The sequence below is a fragment of the Papilio xuthus genome, unplaced genomic scaffold (genome assembly GCF_000836235.2).
Source record: "Papilio xuthus unplaced genomic scaffold, Pxut_1.1 DF827777.1, whole genome shotgun sequence".
NCBI classification, from domain to species: domain Eukaryota; kingdom Metazoa; phylum Arthropoda; class Insecta; order Lepidoptera; family Papilionidae; genus Papilio; species Papilio xuthus.
Genome location: NW_013530872.1, coordinates 4,107,182 through 4,123,217, shown reverse-complemented (window position 1 = coordinate 4,123,217; position 16,036 = coordinate 4,107,182). Strand labels below are relative to the sequence as shown.

At 34.2% G+C, this 16,036-nt stretch overlaps 1 protein-coding gene across 6 annotated transcripts in view; it reads right to left on the bottom strand.

Moving 5' to 3' along the window:
- Positions 1 to 5,891: 5,891 nt before the first annotated feature.
- Positions 5,892 to 16,036, bottom strand: part of mub (poly(rC)-binding protein mub) — a 121,070-nt gene continuing 110,925 nt past the window's right edge. For 4 of the 6 annotated variants that reach the window (XM_013309389.1, XM_013309388.1, XM_013309390.1 and 1 more), the window contains 5 exons: positions 15,747 to 15,866; positions 11,795 to 11,888; positions 11,470 to 11,594; positions 11,093 to 11,247; positions 9,098 to 10,383 (listed from right to left, as the gene is read on the bottom strand). In XM_013309389.1, coding sequence (XP_013164843.1) covers positions 10,083 to 10,383; positions 11,093 to 11,247; positions 11,470 to 11,594; positions 11,795 to 11,888; positions 15,747 to 15,866 — 795 coding nt within the window. In that variant the 3' untranslated portion in view covers positions 9,098 to 10,082. Of the gene's footprint in view, positions 7,375 to 9,097; positions 10,384 to 11,092; positions 11,248 to 11,469; positions 11,595 to 11,794; positions 11,889 to 15,746; positions 15,867 to 16,036 lie in introns of those variants that run through there. The other 2 variants (XM_013309393.1, XM_013309392.1) reach the window with 2 other exon arrangements.

Here is a 16,036-nt window from a genome sequence, read left to right as displayed (position 1 = left end):
GTTTTACGTTCCGCAGAGCAAAGCGGAGACCGCCTTTGTAAATATGCACGGCCCGCACCATCACATTGTTTGTTTCCTATATTTAGTTTCTTTTGAGCATTTCTTTTTAGACACTCGGCCCACCTTTATTACCTACGCTACAAATTCTTGAAAAATATCCAAAAAACGTTACGCAGTTTTTTTTCCATTTAGTTTTTAAAATAGGAACAATTCTTCGGGATGTTGGAAGAATCGATATTTCCCATATTCTGACTATTCTTTGTTGGAGTATGAAATGTTAGCGTTAGACATTCGCATTACTAATTTATGCTAAGCTAGCGTGAGTATAAATAATGTTATATACCTCAAGGGAATTGTTCATGCGACATTGAACGTAAGCAAAAGTTATATTGGGTTAACATTAAATATAATTTACTGCAACGGATAAACGGATAATCTTTAATGATTAAGAATTCGACTTATACTCAACCTTAAAAAATCTTAAGGATCTTGTTTTATGCTAGTAAGTAATTGAACTATAATAATAATAGTTCCAATGAATTAGCTACTGTTTGAATTATAACGTAGTTTGTCTGTTAGATAACAAAACTATAATATTATAACACAATTAAAATTCAAGGATTAAGAAGTATCTGCTACATTTTGTAAGATTCTATGGTGACCGCAGTAAAGACGTCGTGGTTTGTGTAGCAAGTAGGGCGCCGTTTGTGCCGGCCGCAAGCCGCGGGCGGTGTGCTAACTACCCTTTCATTCAGATCACTTTACTCTTAAGGCCGCGTCTTTGTTAAAACCGATGCTATTTCTTTAGTGGGAATATAATTCTTTCTTACAATAACTTTTCGTTAAATTTTCGCTAGAATTTTCTGAAGTTATTTCTCATTAAGTTTCTCACTCCTGTTGTATTTTAAAATTTTGGTAATTGCTTAAAACTTACATTAAATAGCTGTTTGTAAGTACAAAATATTTGTGTATTGCATTTGTTTAATATTATATTTAAGTAGAGACAGCGCAAAGGACGATTCGAGCATCTAACGCCTTTTCGTATCTCTGTGTCCGTTTTCACATGTCATAAAGTTTTGGAACATAATAAGCTTTTAACATTCTGTGCAGACGTCGATCATTTGCGATGGTCACGTAACATCCATTGAATATTCTTTCACAACTTAGTTTATTTAAGCTTACAATTTTTTCGTAAAGCTTGAATTAGTTTTTCATTTTTAAAATAGATGGCGTTATTACATATATTTTATTTATGTAGCAGATTTTTGTTCTTTTCTTCCATGACACTCTGATACTTTTTGGTGTAAAGACGAACCACTTGTAAATTTTAATTTCGGCCTGTTAATGTACACGCGACTTACCTGCCTGTTTTCGAAAGTCTTATGTTTACTTACTTTTAGCTTTTCTAATGTTAAAATAGAAATATTACGTAGACAAACCAATTCGCGAAGCTAGCGTTGTCTATTGCTGAAATATTTCAAGTTTGGCATTATATCAAAATGTGGGGTGAGTGAGCGGATGACCTCATTTGACACACATGATTATGGCACATATTCAACGAGAATGCATCTTTTGTCATGTGTAAATTTATGTATAGTAACTAAACTTTTTATTATTAGGTTAAAGGACGATATGTAACTCAGTCGTTTAATGGTTATAAATGCTAGACTAACTATGTATAGAAATCTGTAGATTTTAGAGTTTTTATTGTTTTAAAACAGTGGTTCCCAAACTTATTTTGTCTACTGCCCACTTTAAGAATAAATATTTTTTTAGCGCCCCCATATTTTCACATATTTAAAAACCACTATAAATTTAAATTAAATTAATTAAATATTGTGACCTATATATGTATATTAACGGAGAATTCTAATCGAAACTTTTACTATAACCCGCAACTTGAGACCCGCAGCGCCCACAAGGGGGCGTTATCGCCCACTTTTGGAAAGACTGTTTTAAAACATAATATCTATTTAGCGAGGGAAAAACGTGTTGTGGGTTTTAAAGCCAGACATCATCAGCTCACTATACGTCCCCACCAAGGGGCTCGGAGCCTACCCTAAGTTAAGGGTGATTAGGCCATAGTCAACCACGCTGGCCAAGTGCGGGTTGGTTGACTTCACACGTATCTTTAAATTTCTTCTCAGATATGTGCAGGTTGCATCACGATGTTTTCCTTCACCGTAAGAACGTCGGATAAATGTACATATGTAAATCAAAAAACACATTGGTACATGGCGGGATTCGAACCTAGGACCTGCAGATTGCAAGTGCTTGACCACTGAGCCACCGACGCTCCTTCCTTAAAGCCAGAGTTGTAAATGAAATACATATTTATTTACACACTTTATTGAATTAACATAATGAAAACAAACATTAATTATTATCGAAACTAACCGCAATGACAGTATACTGTAACCGTAAGTACAACATTTATATTTATTATAACATTAATCAATTCAATTCACAAAAACGATTAGATATGTCGAATAGACGTGATATTTGAAAAATATTACGAGATATATCTAAACTTGTGGTGAATTATAAATGAAAAAATCTCTACGTATGTAATCTATCTAAATACCACCGATTTAATGAAGTCAAACACAACATTTACATACATCTAAACTAACAGGTCCCATCTTTAAATCCATTACAATTTTACTTAGACATTGTCAACAAAAAATTGTGCCTTAATGTTCCTCGTACTTTATTCCCTTTCAAAAATATAAAATAAACTTTCCTATGAAGGATTTTCAAGATAGGACCTTTTTACAGGGACAAGAATGATTGCACACACATTGCCCGATCCAAAAACATTTTACCTTATTAAATTGTTATTGAGTCCCTGATTATTATGATATTAATTTACAAATGATATTTGCAGCCATTTATTGCGATTATGATGAAAAAAATTAAATGCTTTCTTTTCGATATATAAGCAGTGACAAATTATTACCATTTCGACACTATCCTTAACTATTCAGTCGATAAGTAACTTTACTGATTACACTCTGAAGCAAATAAAACGGTACAGTCAGCATCACAAGTACCAAATAAAATGTGTTTTATCAGCGTATCTTCAAATTGAAAACTATACCGTGTTTAATTTAAATGAGAATTACATTTTCATGGAGGTTAACAAGCTCTAGAACATAATAGGGTGGCAAAATGTAGTTGTGCAGTTCGGATTTATTAGTGTCATTATGTTTGACAAGGAATTTGCCGACTAGCTTCATTTTGTCCATACATCCAAAGCTAGTTGGTTTTTGAACATTTACCTTTTAATCTTTTGGAGTAATTTGAAATATATGTGACGTGAACTTAGAAAGACACTATCTGTATTTATTACCCTGGTAGTCTACAGCGTAGGTTTACGTCTGAAATAGGTACTAAATAAATCGTATCTAAAGGGATTGAAGCATATATATATTTTTTAATATATTGTATATGCATAACAAATTACACAACCCTTATTACCCAATCGTCCGAACCTGTATGCGGATTGACAAGTGACGAAGATAGCAAAATATTTTTCATTTAGCACTCGCGTTCCCCACACGAATAAGTAATTCGATATACGAGGAATAATCCGAATACTTTCTAGTACTCGTTATATTATGCATTTATTGCCACGAAATTCAAAATTGGGATTTTGAAAAAAGGTGCAATAAGAATTTAAAATTCAGGTGCTAACACGAAAGTTAAAAAATTTACTATTACATTTAGTAAATATTTGCTAAAATTGATTTCAATTACTCTATTATACAGCGCAATCTGACCCTGTTAATAAAGGCTAATAATTCATAATGTTCAACAAAATAAAACATTATTAATAAATGATTCAAATTATTGCATGAACGTCAACACATCATAGGTACCGACATAAACAACATCAAACAATAATACATTTTTACTATACGGCTCTTTAAGTTGTATAAAGAGCCACCACTCAATCATCAATGCCACCGATACGTCAGTACATTTTTCAAATGCCTATAATAACACGACATTAATACATTGCAAAAACAGTCCAGAAGTGTACACAAAGCCCCTATATTATATATCTAATAAACGCACGTATCGACTCACAATACATTGTAAAACTAAGTCTTCATTTCGAAATTGCCATCACAGCTACACTGAGATTCCAACTAGGTCGCTATCCAACACAAAATTCAATTACAATGATCACTAGCTAACGTAAACATTTTAAATAATTGAGCAAATCAAAATAACAGTAACAATGTTTTAATAGCTACGCTAACACGAATATAATTATGTAATATATATTAATGTTACATCGAATCGATAATACACAAATAATACACGACAAGAAATTAATACTATTCTCTAATATTATTTAAAAATTGCATTGTACTAAATATTATTATAACACTCATCAACAACATCAATACACAGAAACTTTCGTTCGAAAGTGTACTTTTGTATACTTACATTTTGAATTCTTTTGCTCCGCGTGCACAATGACACTTGATGACGTCACTGACGCGTTACGATATTTAAACGTTTCGTGAGTAAGAAGCAGGTCGGGAATTGCAGACTATTGTGCACACGTTATACAAAGAATATAAAGTTCATTTGCTATTACAAGAATCAATCTTTATGGCGGTTCGTGGCTAGCTGCGAACGCACTTCGCAAAGTCGGGCGACCTCTCCATGTACAAAATTGTGAGCAGAGGTTCCTCTTTACGGCGTAACGATACCTAAACGATCCGCCATAAAGTTTGGATTATACTATACCAGATGTTTCCTCGGTGACGCAACCATTGAGAGCTAATAAAGCGTCTATCGCTACCTGTAACCGACCCAACGTAGATGACAAATAACTTGAGCACTTCAAATAAGATTCAATGAGGACAAAAATCGATTCGATTAGCCGTCACTGAATGGATAATTTGAAAATTCAAAAACCCTTTATTTTTCTTTGACAAGTAGACGTAGTCAATATTTATCAAGAGTCGGATATAATACTCAAGTTTTTTGTTACTACCCACTATATGCTCCGTCAGCATTCAGCACTAAAGTGCGCTCCAGTGAAAATCACAGCTAGAAATTTCTCTCTAGTATTTTTACATTCAACTCCCATGTTATTGTGTTATGGCTAAGGATTTAAATCTAGATTTACCTGTGTTATATTTAAATGTACAAAGCTCTATACATTGTCTTATATGAAACATTTTTTTATTATAAATAATTGATTTTATCATTTTTTTTATTGCTAATTTATTTATAATCGAAGCAAAGTTACCACGAAAATAACAAAACGAGAATAATATAACGAAAATAATAATATTCATATAGTTTTAGAATAAAATATAAAGAAACACCAATTGATAAATTTTGACTAGAGTGTATAAAGGTTTTATAGAGTTGTCTTCGAATTTAGAAGAATTTGACTAGTACAAATAGAGATGTCATTGATAAAATTCATACATACACATACAAACCCGATGATAGCAATCAGACACGACTTTGGCACATACAATAATTAATTTTATAATTTAATATTGATATTACAGAAGGGAAGACACGAGGAAAATTTTATATCGGGATATGTTTCAAGAATATAAATTCTAATTATGTACTTATATCTAGAGATGTGCAAAATTAATATGTATGTGGTTAAAATTAGAATTACTCTTAGTAATTGCATCATTCAATATTTGAATATTAAGCGAATAGTGGGTCCCATTACCATAGTCCCCCTCGCTTTTATGTATATTCATTTTTGGCACAAAAAGTTTGTCATTATCTTGGCACTAAGTATTTTTGTCTTTTGAACGTGTCCATTGAAAAGCATATACATGTTCTGGTCCTATGCTTATCTTAATCTATTTTATACTAAGACATTTTTATTTTGATTTTTCTTTTTTTTTCTGAAATATGACATTTACCTTTCCGGTCTATCTATACGTTTGACCTAATTCTAAAATACAATGAGCTTTCTGGAGAGGGTAATTAAAATAATTGAAATAAAATGCTCTACATTACAAATACTAAGTGTTAAACTATCGACAGAATAATTTAGCATAAATACACAACATTATTATTGTTTAAACAAACTTTAACAATCTTTGGCTTGATCCCTGGACCAATATCATACAATCGAATTAAAATTTCTCGTAGCCGATGTACACAAGGTGTATATTATTTTTAGAGATCTTTGAATATTAAATAAATAAGAAGACTATCACAATTAGCAACACTATTATTTTTTAAAAACTAACGTCTTTTTTTTTTGTGATCGTAGACGACTTCATTGATTTCTCCCTTTGTTTTACGGTAAGTTTCTTAAAGGATTTGATCCCATCGGTTTCGTGCAGTTGCGCGCCAATACTCATCGCACTGCTAGATGCCCTATGCACTGAGCACTGTTACGTCGCCGAGCCCCGCGCGGGCGGTCATACTATGGATATGATGCAATGTTGATATGCTTAGGTTTTAATTTGATGTGTTTGGAAAAGTTTCAGTCGCGGTCCGCCCGCTGCTTCCTTTAGCCGACTAGTGCATAAGACTGCTTACTGTAATACCTAATGTTTCCAGGTAATTACCATATTTATTTACAAATATTGTCTTTAACCCTCTCACTCTGTTCTCTAATCTAATACTAACGCTACGTCAGCGCTTCCGAGCTCGCTCGAGTCCCCTACGCCTACTTTACACCGTTGTCGCACTACAAAACTTATCTCGAACGTTCTCATTACGTCTCTCGGCGTCCGCACCGATCGTTACATGATTAAAAAATAATTTCCAACGGATAATTGAATCAATCGACCGCTTAAATCCATAGTAAATTCGATCAGCTCAGCTAACTCCCGATGTCGTAACCTTAAATCTATGAACAGTGAACGAGGGTAGAACGAAAGAAGAGACCGTCCGACCATTATGACGTTCACTGCTCACGGACTGATCAAAATTATTTTTTTTTAAAACGTCAGTCACTTTAAATGTTCTTTATTCTCAGTTTTAAACGTTCCTAAAATCTTTTCATTACAAATTATATCACCACTCTTGATATCGAGTGCGCGATCGACTCCTCTCACTTTATTCATTTAAATAGTGGAGAATAAATATAAGAATATCTAAAATACTTATAAACTCGTAACAAATGTAAACATACATGTTCAGTTATTTGCCAATCGCTTTCCCCCTTTTTCTTCAGTGGCCTTTCACTTGAAATAGTAGATCGGAGCCGGACTCCCATAGTGCGCCGGGTAGGCGAAGGCGCAGTGCGGGGCGCGGGGGACCGGCCCGCGGAGCCCCATTCAATGGATCGGCGCCTTCACAATGTGATTCGGAGCGATGTAGTGGTACCCGGGCAGCGGCAGACCAGCAGTCTCCATTGTGATCCTGAAACATCCACAAACCTTATAAGATTATAAAAATAAAAACAGTTACATCCATTTCGATAGTAACATTTACCGGATGATAATGGAATCGGAGACGCAAGGAATGTGACCAGTGAGGTAATGACAAAATATAATTTTAGCGATGTTACAAATGTCCCAATGTGGTGGATAATCTAGGAAAGAAAATAAAAATGTAAAGGAGACATCTTACCGGGATTGGGTGATCCGGTTGTCTGGAGGATGAGGTACTCGATGGACCGGCCGAGGCGGGGACGGCAGTGTCACGGGAATGTTTTGGTCTACAGGAATATGGCGTGGGTTCTTGGAGATTTAGCATTAAAATAATGTTAACCTGTACTTTACATACAAAATATTACACGACGGACGACGATAATCAATGAAACGCACACTTACTCTTATTATTTTATTAAGTATTTACTTAAAACAATACTTTCACTTAATGATACTAGCGAGTAATACACCTGAAAAGATATGATGAAAATGGCTATTATCATAAAATTAACATGATTTAATTACAAATAAAAACGACATCGGCGGCTAAATAACGCGTCTTCCCGATCGGGACTACAACTAACTTTAAAAACATTTGAATTGGACCTCGATTTTCAAGTTCACACTAAGTAATAAGATATCACATAGGCAATAGCCTACACTGCGATTTCCCTGAGGGTCCCAGAGTCCCCCCTGCCGTATAGACCCATTGTTACTGAACCCTTCATGTAATTGCGTGGCAGATTATGACATTGGTGATATTTGCTTTACATTGCCATCGCTAAGAATCTAGATGGCTTGCTATTACTAATTAATTATAACCTTAACATACGAAGATATAAATATAAAACATTCCCATCTACGTCTATCTTAACAAACGATCAAAATTTCAAGAGAAAATGGTCAAACTTCAAACGTAGTCCAGTGCAGCGCATCGCGCAAAATCAAATGTAACCACACGAAATAACAAACATGTTCTATCATTCGAATAAAATGATAACGTACCTACATTTCAAATTAATTTTCGTCTTTTTTCGTAATACATATAAATGTACAATGTAAAAATAGTAACATAAATCTACAGATACAAATGCTTCTATATCATCTCCCATTTTAAAAATACACAGAGCTAGCTCTCAGTTGAGGCATCAAACCATACTTTCTTACTTTGACGGTTTTTTTTTAAACCAACCAATCAAGGATCAAGCAAATTTGTAAGTTTATGCCGTTAGATTTTTCCAGCGTATAGAGATTATTTATATATTCTAAAGTTTCCACAACAAAGCATCAAAGCAAAAAAAAAATATTGTTGACCAAAAATACAGTTCAAATATTAAACTTTACAAAAAAAATATTTTGTTTTTAAATAAAATTTATTACGCTTTGCGTATTACAGCAATATAAAAAAATAACTGAATGATTTATTTATTTTTTGTCAAAATAGCAAGTAGGTACATTTTGATGCCTGCATTAAACACCCTGTTTTTTCAATAGTCTTAATATTATATCGTCGCAAAGCTATCTGCCTTCGTTTCTAGCCATTAAGCTTCTATGTATTTACTACTATTGTCACGATCCCTAGATAGTTATAAGATTCATTGAAATTTAAAATAATATAACTTAGAATGGAACATAGAAGATTTTGTAATATTAAAAAAAAACTTACAATTTACAAATTTATATATACATATTAATATTGGTGCTTTATTGTAGAAAATGTGTGATAAAACAATGATTTTAAAATAGTGAAAAAATCTTTAATTTCTATGAAAATTTGTATTTAAATGAGATATTGAGATAATTTAACTAGTGCATTTTATTATTTCAGTAACAAATTCCAAGTAATTTTACCTATATTTTAAGATTAGTTATGAATTTTTCATTTCGTTATACTAACGCCCAATGACTCGTTCTTTGACGATTGGATTCATTGCAGCAAAGTATATACTATAATATATGAGATGTATTATTTAATTTAATTTACCTGTTATCGATACTAAAAAATCGATAACTAAATTAGTTGATCGTAGTACGATGTTTTTTTTTCGCAGGTCATAATAGAAACGATAAAACTCTGGCACACCAAATAAAAAAAGCGTTTACTATTTATATAATTATGATATAAGTACATATTTTACATTTTGCACTTTCGTTTTCAGCAAAATAATTTGAATATTATTTAGTAGAAAAAAAAATATTAATTTTATTTTGATTTGATTATCAAAATACACAATTCACATTGTATGTGCTATGTACAAAAATATGAATCGTAGCATATAACAAACGCGGTTTACCGAGATCAAATACTGTGCACTATGATTTATCTTTCGAGTTCCCATATAATTTTATATCTTTTATAATTCGTTAAAAACATTTTGTATAAAAATGATTAAAAGGTAAATATTTTAGCGCGAATTGTTTATCGATGTATGTATCACGAACAAACGTACTTAAAGTCACGCATACGTATACGTAATAAATATTGTTCGGAAGAATACTAAAAATTATAAAAATGGTCCTTACAAACCAAAAAGATTCATAGTGATTTTACGTTAGTCACAAATAACTGATTATAACTTAAATAATATCTCTTACAAAACTAAATGTACCAAGTAAATAAACCGAAGACGCGCCAAACGGCGGTCATCGTTCTTTGGATGACGTCAGTTCGGAAAAGTCGTCAATCGACTGGGATGCTTAGTATGGATTGTATTTGTTTCGTTCCTTAGAGGATTTGGAGGGCGAGTCGTCGTCCTGACGGCGCTGCGTGAAGGTCTTGTGGTTGCGATGCACTCCGGTGGTCTGCACGGGCTGAGAACTGCTGCCGCTGAGGAGGTCTGTGAGGCCGCCGAGGGCGGTGAGGGAATTTAGGGCTCCGAGGGCGCCGGTCTTGGTGAGGAGTTGCGCGAGAGGGATGGCGGAGGCCAGGGGGTTGTTCGTAGAAGCCGTCGAACCCCCCGAAGTGCTACCCTCGAGGTTCGCCTTCTGGAGCTCCACACTGCGGGAGCGGGACTGGATTGTTGTAAAGGGCCAGGCGGCAACGAGGGCCGCGTCGATCCAACTTTTCTTTTTAATTTCAAGGCAATTCAGGTTACGTCTCCTGATATGGGACTGTGATAATTGCGCCTTAAATAAATATAGGGAGGTAAAAACTTTAAGACGAGGTTTTCCCGAATGTCTTTAAACGCAAAATTACGTTTTTTTATTTGGAACACGTTAAACGCGACACACTTAAAATTATTATGAATGTGTTAATTTTTGTTACAAGTGTTGCAAAGCGGACTGTTGGTAAAAAATATTAAATAAAAATAATAACTAGATAAAGTTCTTCAGCTAAGAAACATCTCCTTCAATACGTCAACACTAAGGAATGTATCGTTAAATCACAGAAATACATACAGAAACCCTCGCCTTAATACATAAAACAAATTCAAATTCAACAGTTATTTATTTCTCCACCAAATACATAATAATTAAATCTCCGTAACTTAATTTAAAAATCAAATATAAAACTAAAGAAAAGTAAAAGGCAAATTATCACAGGTTTGAACATGAATATTTCGACGCGGCCCAAAAAGGTAAAAGACAATTCAAGGGAAGATCACAAGGATGCTACATAAGTTTGGACTTTCGGATGGAAAGCTGGAATGTGTCGTAGAGTGAGAGAACGAGAGAAGGAGAGAAAGAGAGAGATATATGTGACTGACCTCATGTTGATGAGGTACTGCGCAAGCGCCACCGAGTCCGGGTTGCCGGTGATGGTGATCGTGCGGTCCGTGCTGCCTCCCTCGCGCTCCTCGCAGTTTGATATCCGGATCATCGCGCCAGAGATTTGACGGATCTCAGCTATCTTAGTGCCGCCCTATAACATTCATTTTATAAACTAACGTTCGTATCACTGCTGCAATAAGATGGTCTGACATAAAGACGAATTGCGAACGAAGAGATAATTTTATAATTTAATTCTAAACAGACATTAAGTTAGTTTTAAACATAGCCATTGAAGTATATGAACATATATATTAAAAGGTTATAATATAAAAACAAAGTAAACATTGGTAAATAAATGACTCATTTGACGTACCTTGCCAATAATGCAGCCGATGAGCTCGTTGGGCACAGTCATCTCGTGCGACTGCTGGTTGGTGGCGGGCTGGTTGCGGCCCTGGTTGGCGGTGCGCAGCTGAGACCCTGCCAAAGCGGCTAATGCTGCAATTTATGACAAAAACTTGTCACAATTGACGCTTAATGGCCTTATTGCAACTTTTATCCGATCAAAATCTTATAAGGAACTGACTGTGTATGTAATGAAAACTACATTTTTTTTGTAATATCAGCGAAAAAGCGAATTTTAATAACACGCCAACGCGAATGAGAGAGTTAAATACAAAGTTTATTTCTGTAGTTACCTGCCGGGTTCAATCCACTAGTATTAGCAGGACCAAGGCCGCCCAGACCGAGTGCCGCAAGACCGGCTAACGGTGATTTAGCAAGTCCTCCGATCTATAAGAAGTTTATAGACACGATACTATTAGATAAAGGAATTATTAATTTTGTAAGCATCAGCCGAGCATTGTAAAATAAAAAAAAATATTCTATTATCTTTTTAATGTATTCATTGCCATCTTGTTATTTGAGTTTAACATTGCACATTTTGAAGTAGTCGGGCTCGATTTTACAATACTAGGCAACGCACATATAGAACAAAAATATATCTCATTCGATTAACAGATTGCTCTCTGAAACAATCTGAAAAACATGTTGCCAAATGCATTCAAAACATTTTAGCTCCAGCTGCTTGTTTTCGTCTTCAATGACATTGCCGGGATGGGATCGCTGGATAGGGTAACCTGGGTACAAAGTAGATTATGAAAATAACTAGATCTAAGAAAATTCGCAATTTAAAATCAAAGTATGGTTAATTCAGATTACATTCATGCCTGGAGGGTTGCTAGGTAATACACAATTTCTGAATTAAGCATACTCTTAGTGTTACACTGAGCAAATATTGAACATTTGCGAATTTCCTTAGCATTGTACTAAAACCGTATTCCGACCACATTGTGAGTACTGAATGATGCTGCCCAAATCCAATAAATCGTCAGGAATTGGCAAAATTTACAAATACGTTTTTTTATAAACGTCATAATTTTAATACGGTCCCGACATGCGACTTTATTGTTAATTGATCGATAAAATCGTAGGCAAACAAATTATCAGAGGAGGCCAGGTAAAGGCAAAATAAGGAAAGGTGCATTTGTAGGTATGTTTGATATAAAAACTTTTTGCTTTAAAACGTATTTACGGTGAATTTAAAAAACGTAAAAGCTTCGATATCTCGGCGATGCCAGAAAACAAACAGATAAAGCTCGATGTGTTTTTGACTACATGTTTTGACTATTACACGGTCGTATGTGCTGAAATTAATAAAGGGGGTGTCTATCTACATACATAATAAAATATGACATCGATTAGGGGGTATCACCGGGGAATTAAGTGCATAAATATCGGGGTTTACTTTACAGGGGTTTATAAGCACAGGGGTATAAACAGCGCAAAGAAAATGAAATTAACCATAACATTCCATACTGCTGGGATATCTAAATACTAAATGTCTGTAAACTGTAACTGCTACATAAGGGTACGACACCACACATCCAAAACCATTTTCAAGGGAGCCGGGGCAGCACCAATCACATAGTAACACTCTTTACCAAGCAACCTCATAGAGATATCAAGTGTAAATGGCTTCAATCCAATTTCAATACATTAAGTTGGCTTCAAAAAAAGTAATAAAATATTATACGTAATATTTGTGTACAGTAAAAAAGATAACTTTGTTATTAAATTCTTTTGTATAGATTATTGATTCTTGTTATACACATATTTAACTTACAATAAATAATTTTGTATTTTTAATAAAACAATATTTTATACTTGCTACTTTTGAAGCCCGCTTAACATAAAGATTGTTTTCTTGATATATTCTTGTCAAGTAACATTCGGAAACACGTCTACATTCGGATAAGCTACGGGAATTAATTTCAGTGACCAGGAAGTTGTACATTTTTTTACAGTTCAAAGAAAGAATCTTGCATATGTATAACACCAACTTGTAGGATTCTATGGAAATTATATTGATGACTCATGACATACGGACGGGGGGTTAAATTTAAAAGGGAGCAATAGAAATTATTTCTTACGGATAGAGACCAAAGGGGATATTGGGAGATTAAGAATGTCATAGATAACATAAGACTGTTGTAGTTCAGACTTCCCAGATTTTATAAATATAAGAAGCAATGGGGGAGTAAGTCTTATAAAGTAAATTAGTAGCGAAGGTAGCGATGGGCAAAGAATTTCATGGGCAGAATAAAAGTAAATATCGGAGGGGGAGTGGTCTATAAGTCACATAGGCACATATAGAGTGGATTGTAAGTGTACATTGGTCGATAACAAGAGTAGCGGAAGGAAGATTGGGGTATACGATTATGACGAGTAGACCAAGACCTAGCGGTGGGGAAAATGGGCTGTAATCACATGGACAGAATAATTCCGAGCACTGGAGTAGGAATAAAGTCTCTATGAGGCAGCTTGAGGAGCGGTCGGACTCACAAGGTGGTGTTCGTGTAGCGGCGGCGGTAGCAGGTGGTGCGGCGGGAGCGCGCCCACGAGGGGCGGCTTCACCTCGAGCAGGGGGAACATCGGTGCGCACACCGCCTGCACACCGCACCCAGCAATATTAACTTCATACAACTGATCGCTGTTACCAATATTCCCTTTTCCACTCTTATCCCAAGGAACAGATGAAGACTGTCTTTATGACAAGAGTTGATATACCATTCTATTCAATTTGATTATTTCTACCAATGAAATCTTAAATATTTTGTAGACATGACATGTCCTCTTATAACTTTATATTACTTCGATCAAGGTGGATTTTAAGTATTTTGTCATGTTACTTTTTTAATATTTTGTGTGATTTATACTGTTTGAATATGCAAACATTTATTAATGTTGAAAATGATAAATTACATACGTATACCCCATTATGACTACTATATCGACTAAAAAATGTGAATGTAATATAAAAAATTTCTTAACGTACGTAAACTCAGTAATTTACTTGTATGTAAAAACGTATATAATTCTTGGTCGACTGGTAATTAGCTTGTTTCAATAAAAAAAAATCACTTTTACTGAACGCATGTAATGAATATTATAAAAACGTTTCTAATGAATACGATATCGTGGTCTATTTGTTAATTATAAAAAAAATATACCAAGAACTTGCGTGTTAACTATTTGCAAATATTATGCGATTGCAAAATGGCCAGTCGACGCGATGCAATTTTTCAAAGTAAACAATTTTTATTACATTAATGTTAATTATTTTGTTTTTTTATACTTTTTTTTGCATTTTTTTATCATGATAGCAAAATGTATGTAGCATTTATAGAACACGAAATAATTTTTCACATACAAATGTTTTAACAAATTCTAATCCTACCAATGAAACTAAAATTTCGTGATTTACAAAATTTTATTAAAGTTATTTATGTATCAACAAAACAAAAAACAATCTTATATCTTGAAATAAACAATCCTAGCTTATGTATGTAAAAAACGAAATTAATCAAAAACTTGATACACCTTTATACCCGTCTCAAAAAACAAATTTAAATGCACATAAATATTATATTTTAAATCATTAAATGCCACACTCAGGGCTCTAATAGTAAAATAACTCCACAAGGATCTTATGTCAGTCGGGAACCATGTCAACTATCAACGACCCCTTGACAGCGTCATATTTTGACCAATAAGGGAGCAGCTGAACTCTTCAGTGTTGCCATTTCATAATTTCGAAATTCCATAAAAATATCACGGATGATATGACATGTAAGTATTTTTTGCTCATATGTTTGGATGTATCAATTTAAGTAGTACAGTATTACTACAAGAATTTGGATCACAAGTTGCAAATCAAATGCATGGAGTTCGACATTCGGAAGTTAGGAAATTTTTGCTTACTGGTAACCCTTAAAACTTGTTCCCCTTGTCACTGTCAAAAAATGCCATAAAATCCTTGTGGGAGTATACACAGAACACATATATCGACGAATGCGTCAAAGAAAGATACATCTTTGAGATCTTTAAACGTGGGTTTCCGAGACCTAAATCCACATACAAACATATTGTTACATGACAAATCATATTTTGTCAAGTTTTATACAGAGATGTCAGAAACCCACAGTAAGACATGTAAATTTATTCATCGCATGGTTCCATATATGTATATACATAATTTTACTTATATTTAGTACATTTTGTTTTATAATAAGGCTTGTGTGTACTCACGTCTTGCGCAGGTACGGCGTAGTTGCCTTGTATTGTGTAGGCCTGCCCACCCGCCAGGATCACTGGGCCCGCCACATTCGGCTTCGGTCTGTACGGAATTGTAGCACCTTTTGGTGGACTCTGGAATTCAACGTTAAAAAATATATATCTGCTAAAAACACCGATATTTTTTTACATCGTGAGGTGTCCTTTAGAAAACCATATGAACATTTAAGGCGAAACTACAAAGATTAACTGAAAAAAAATTTAAATATGCCAAAACATTGTACATTTTTTCTCCTATTGTTTTT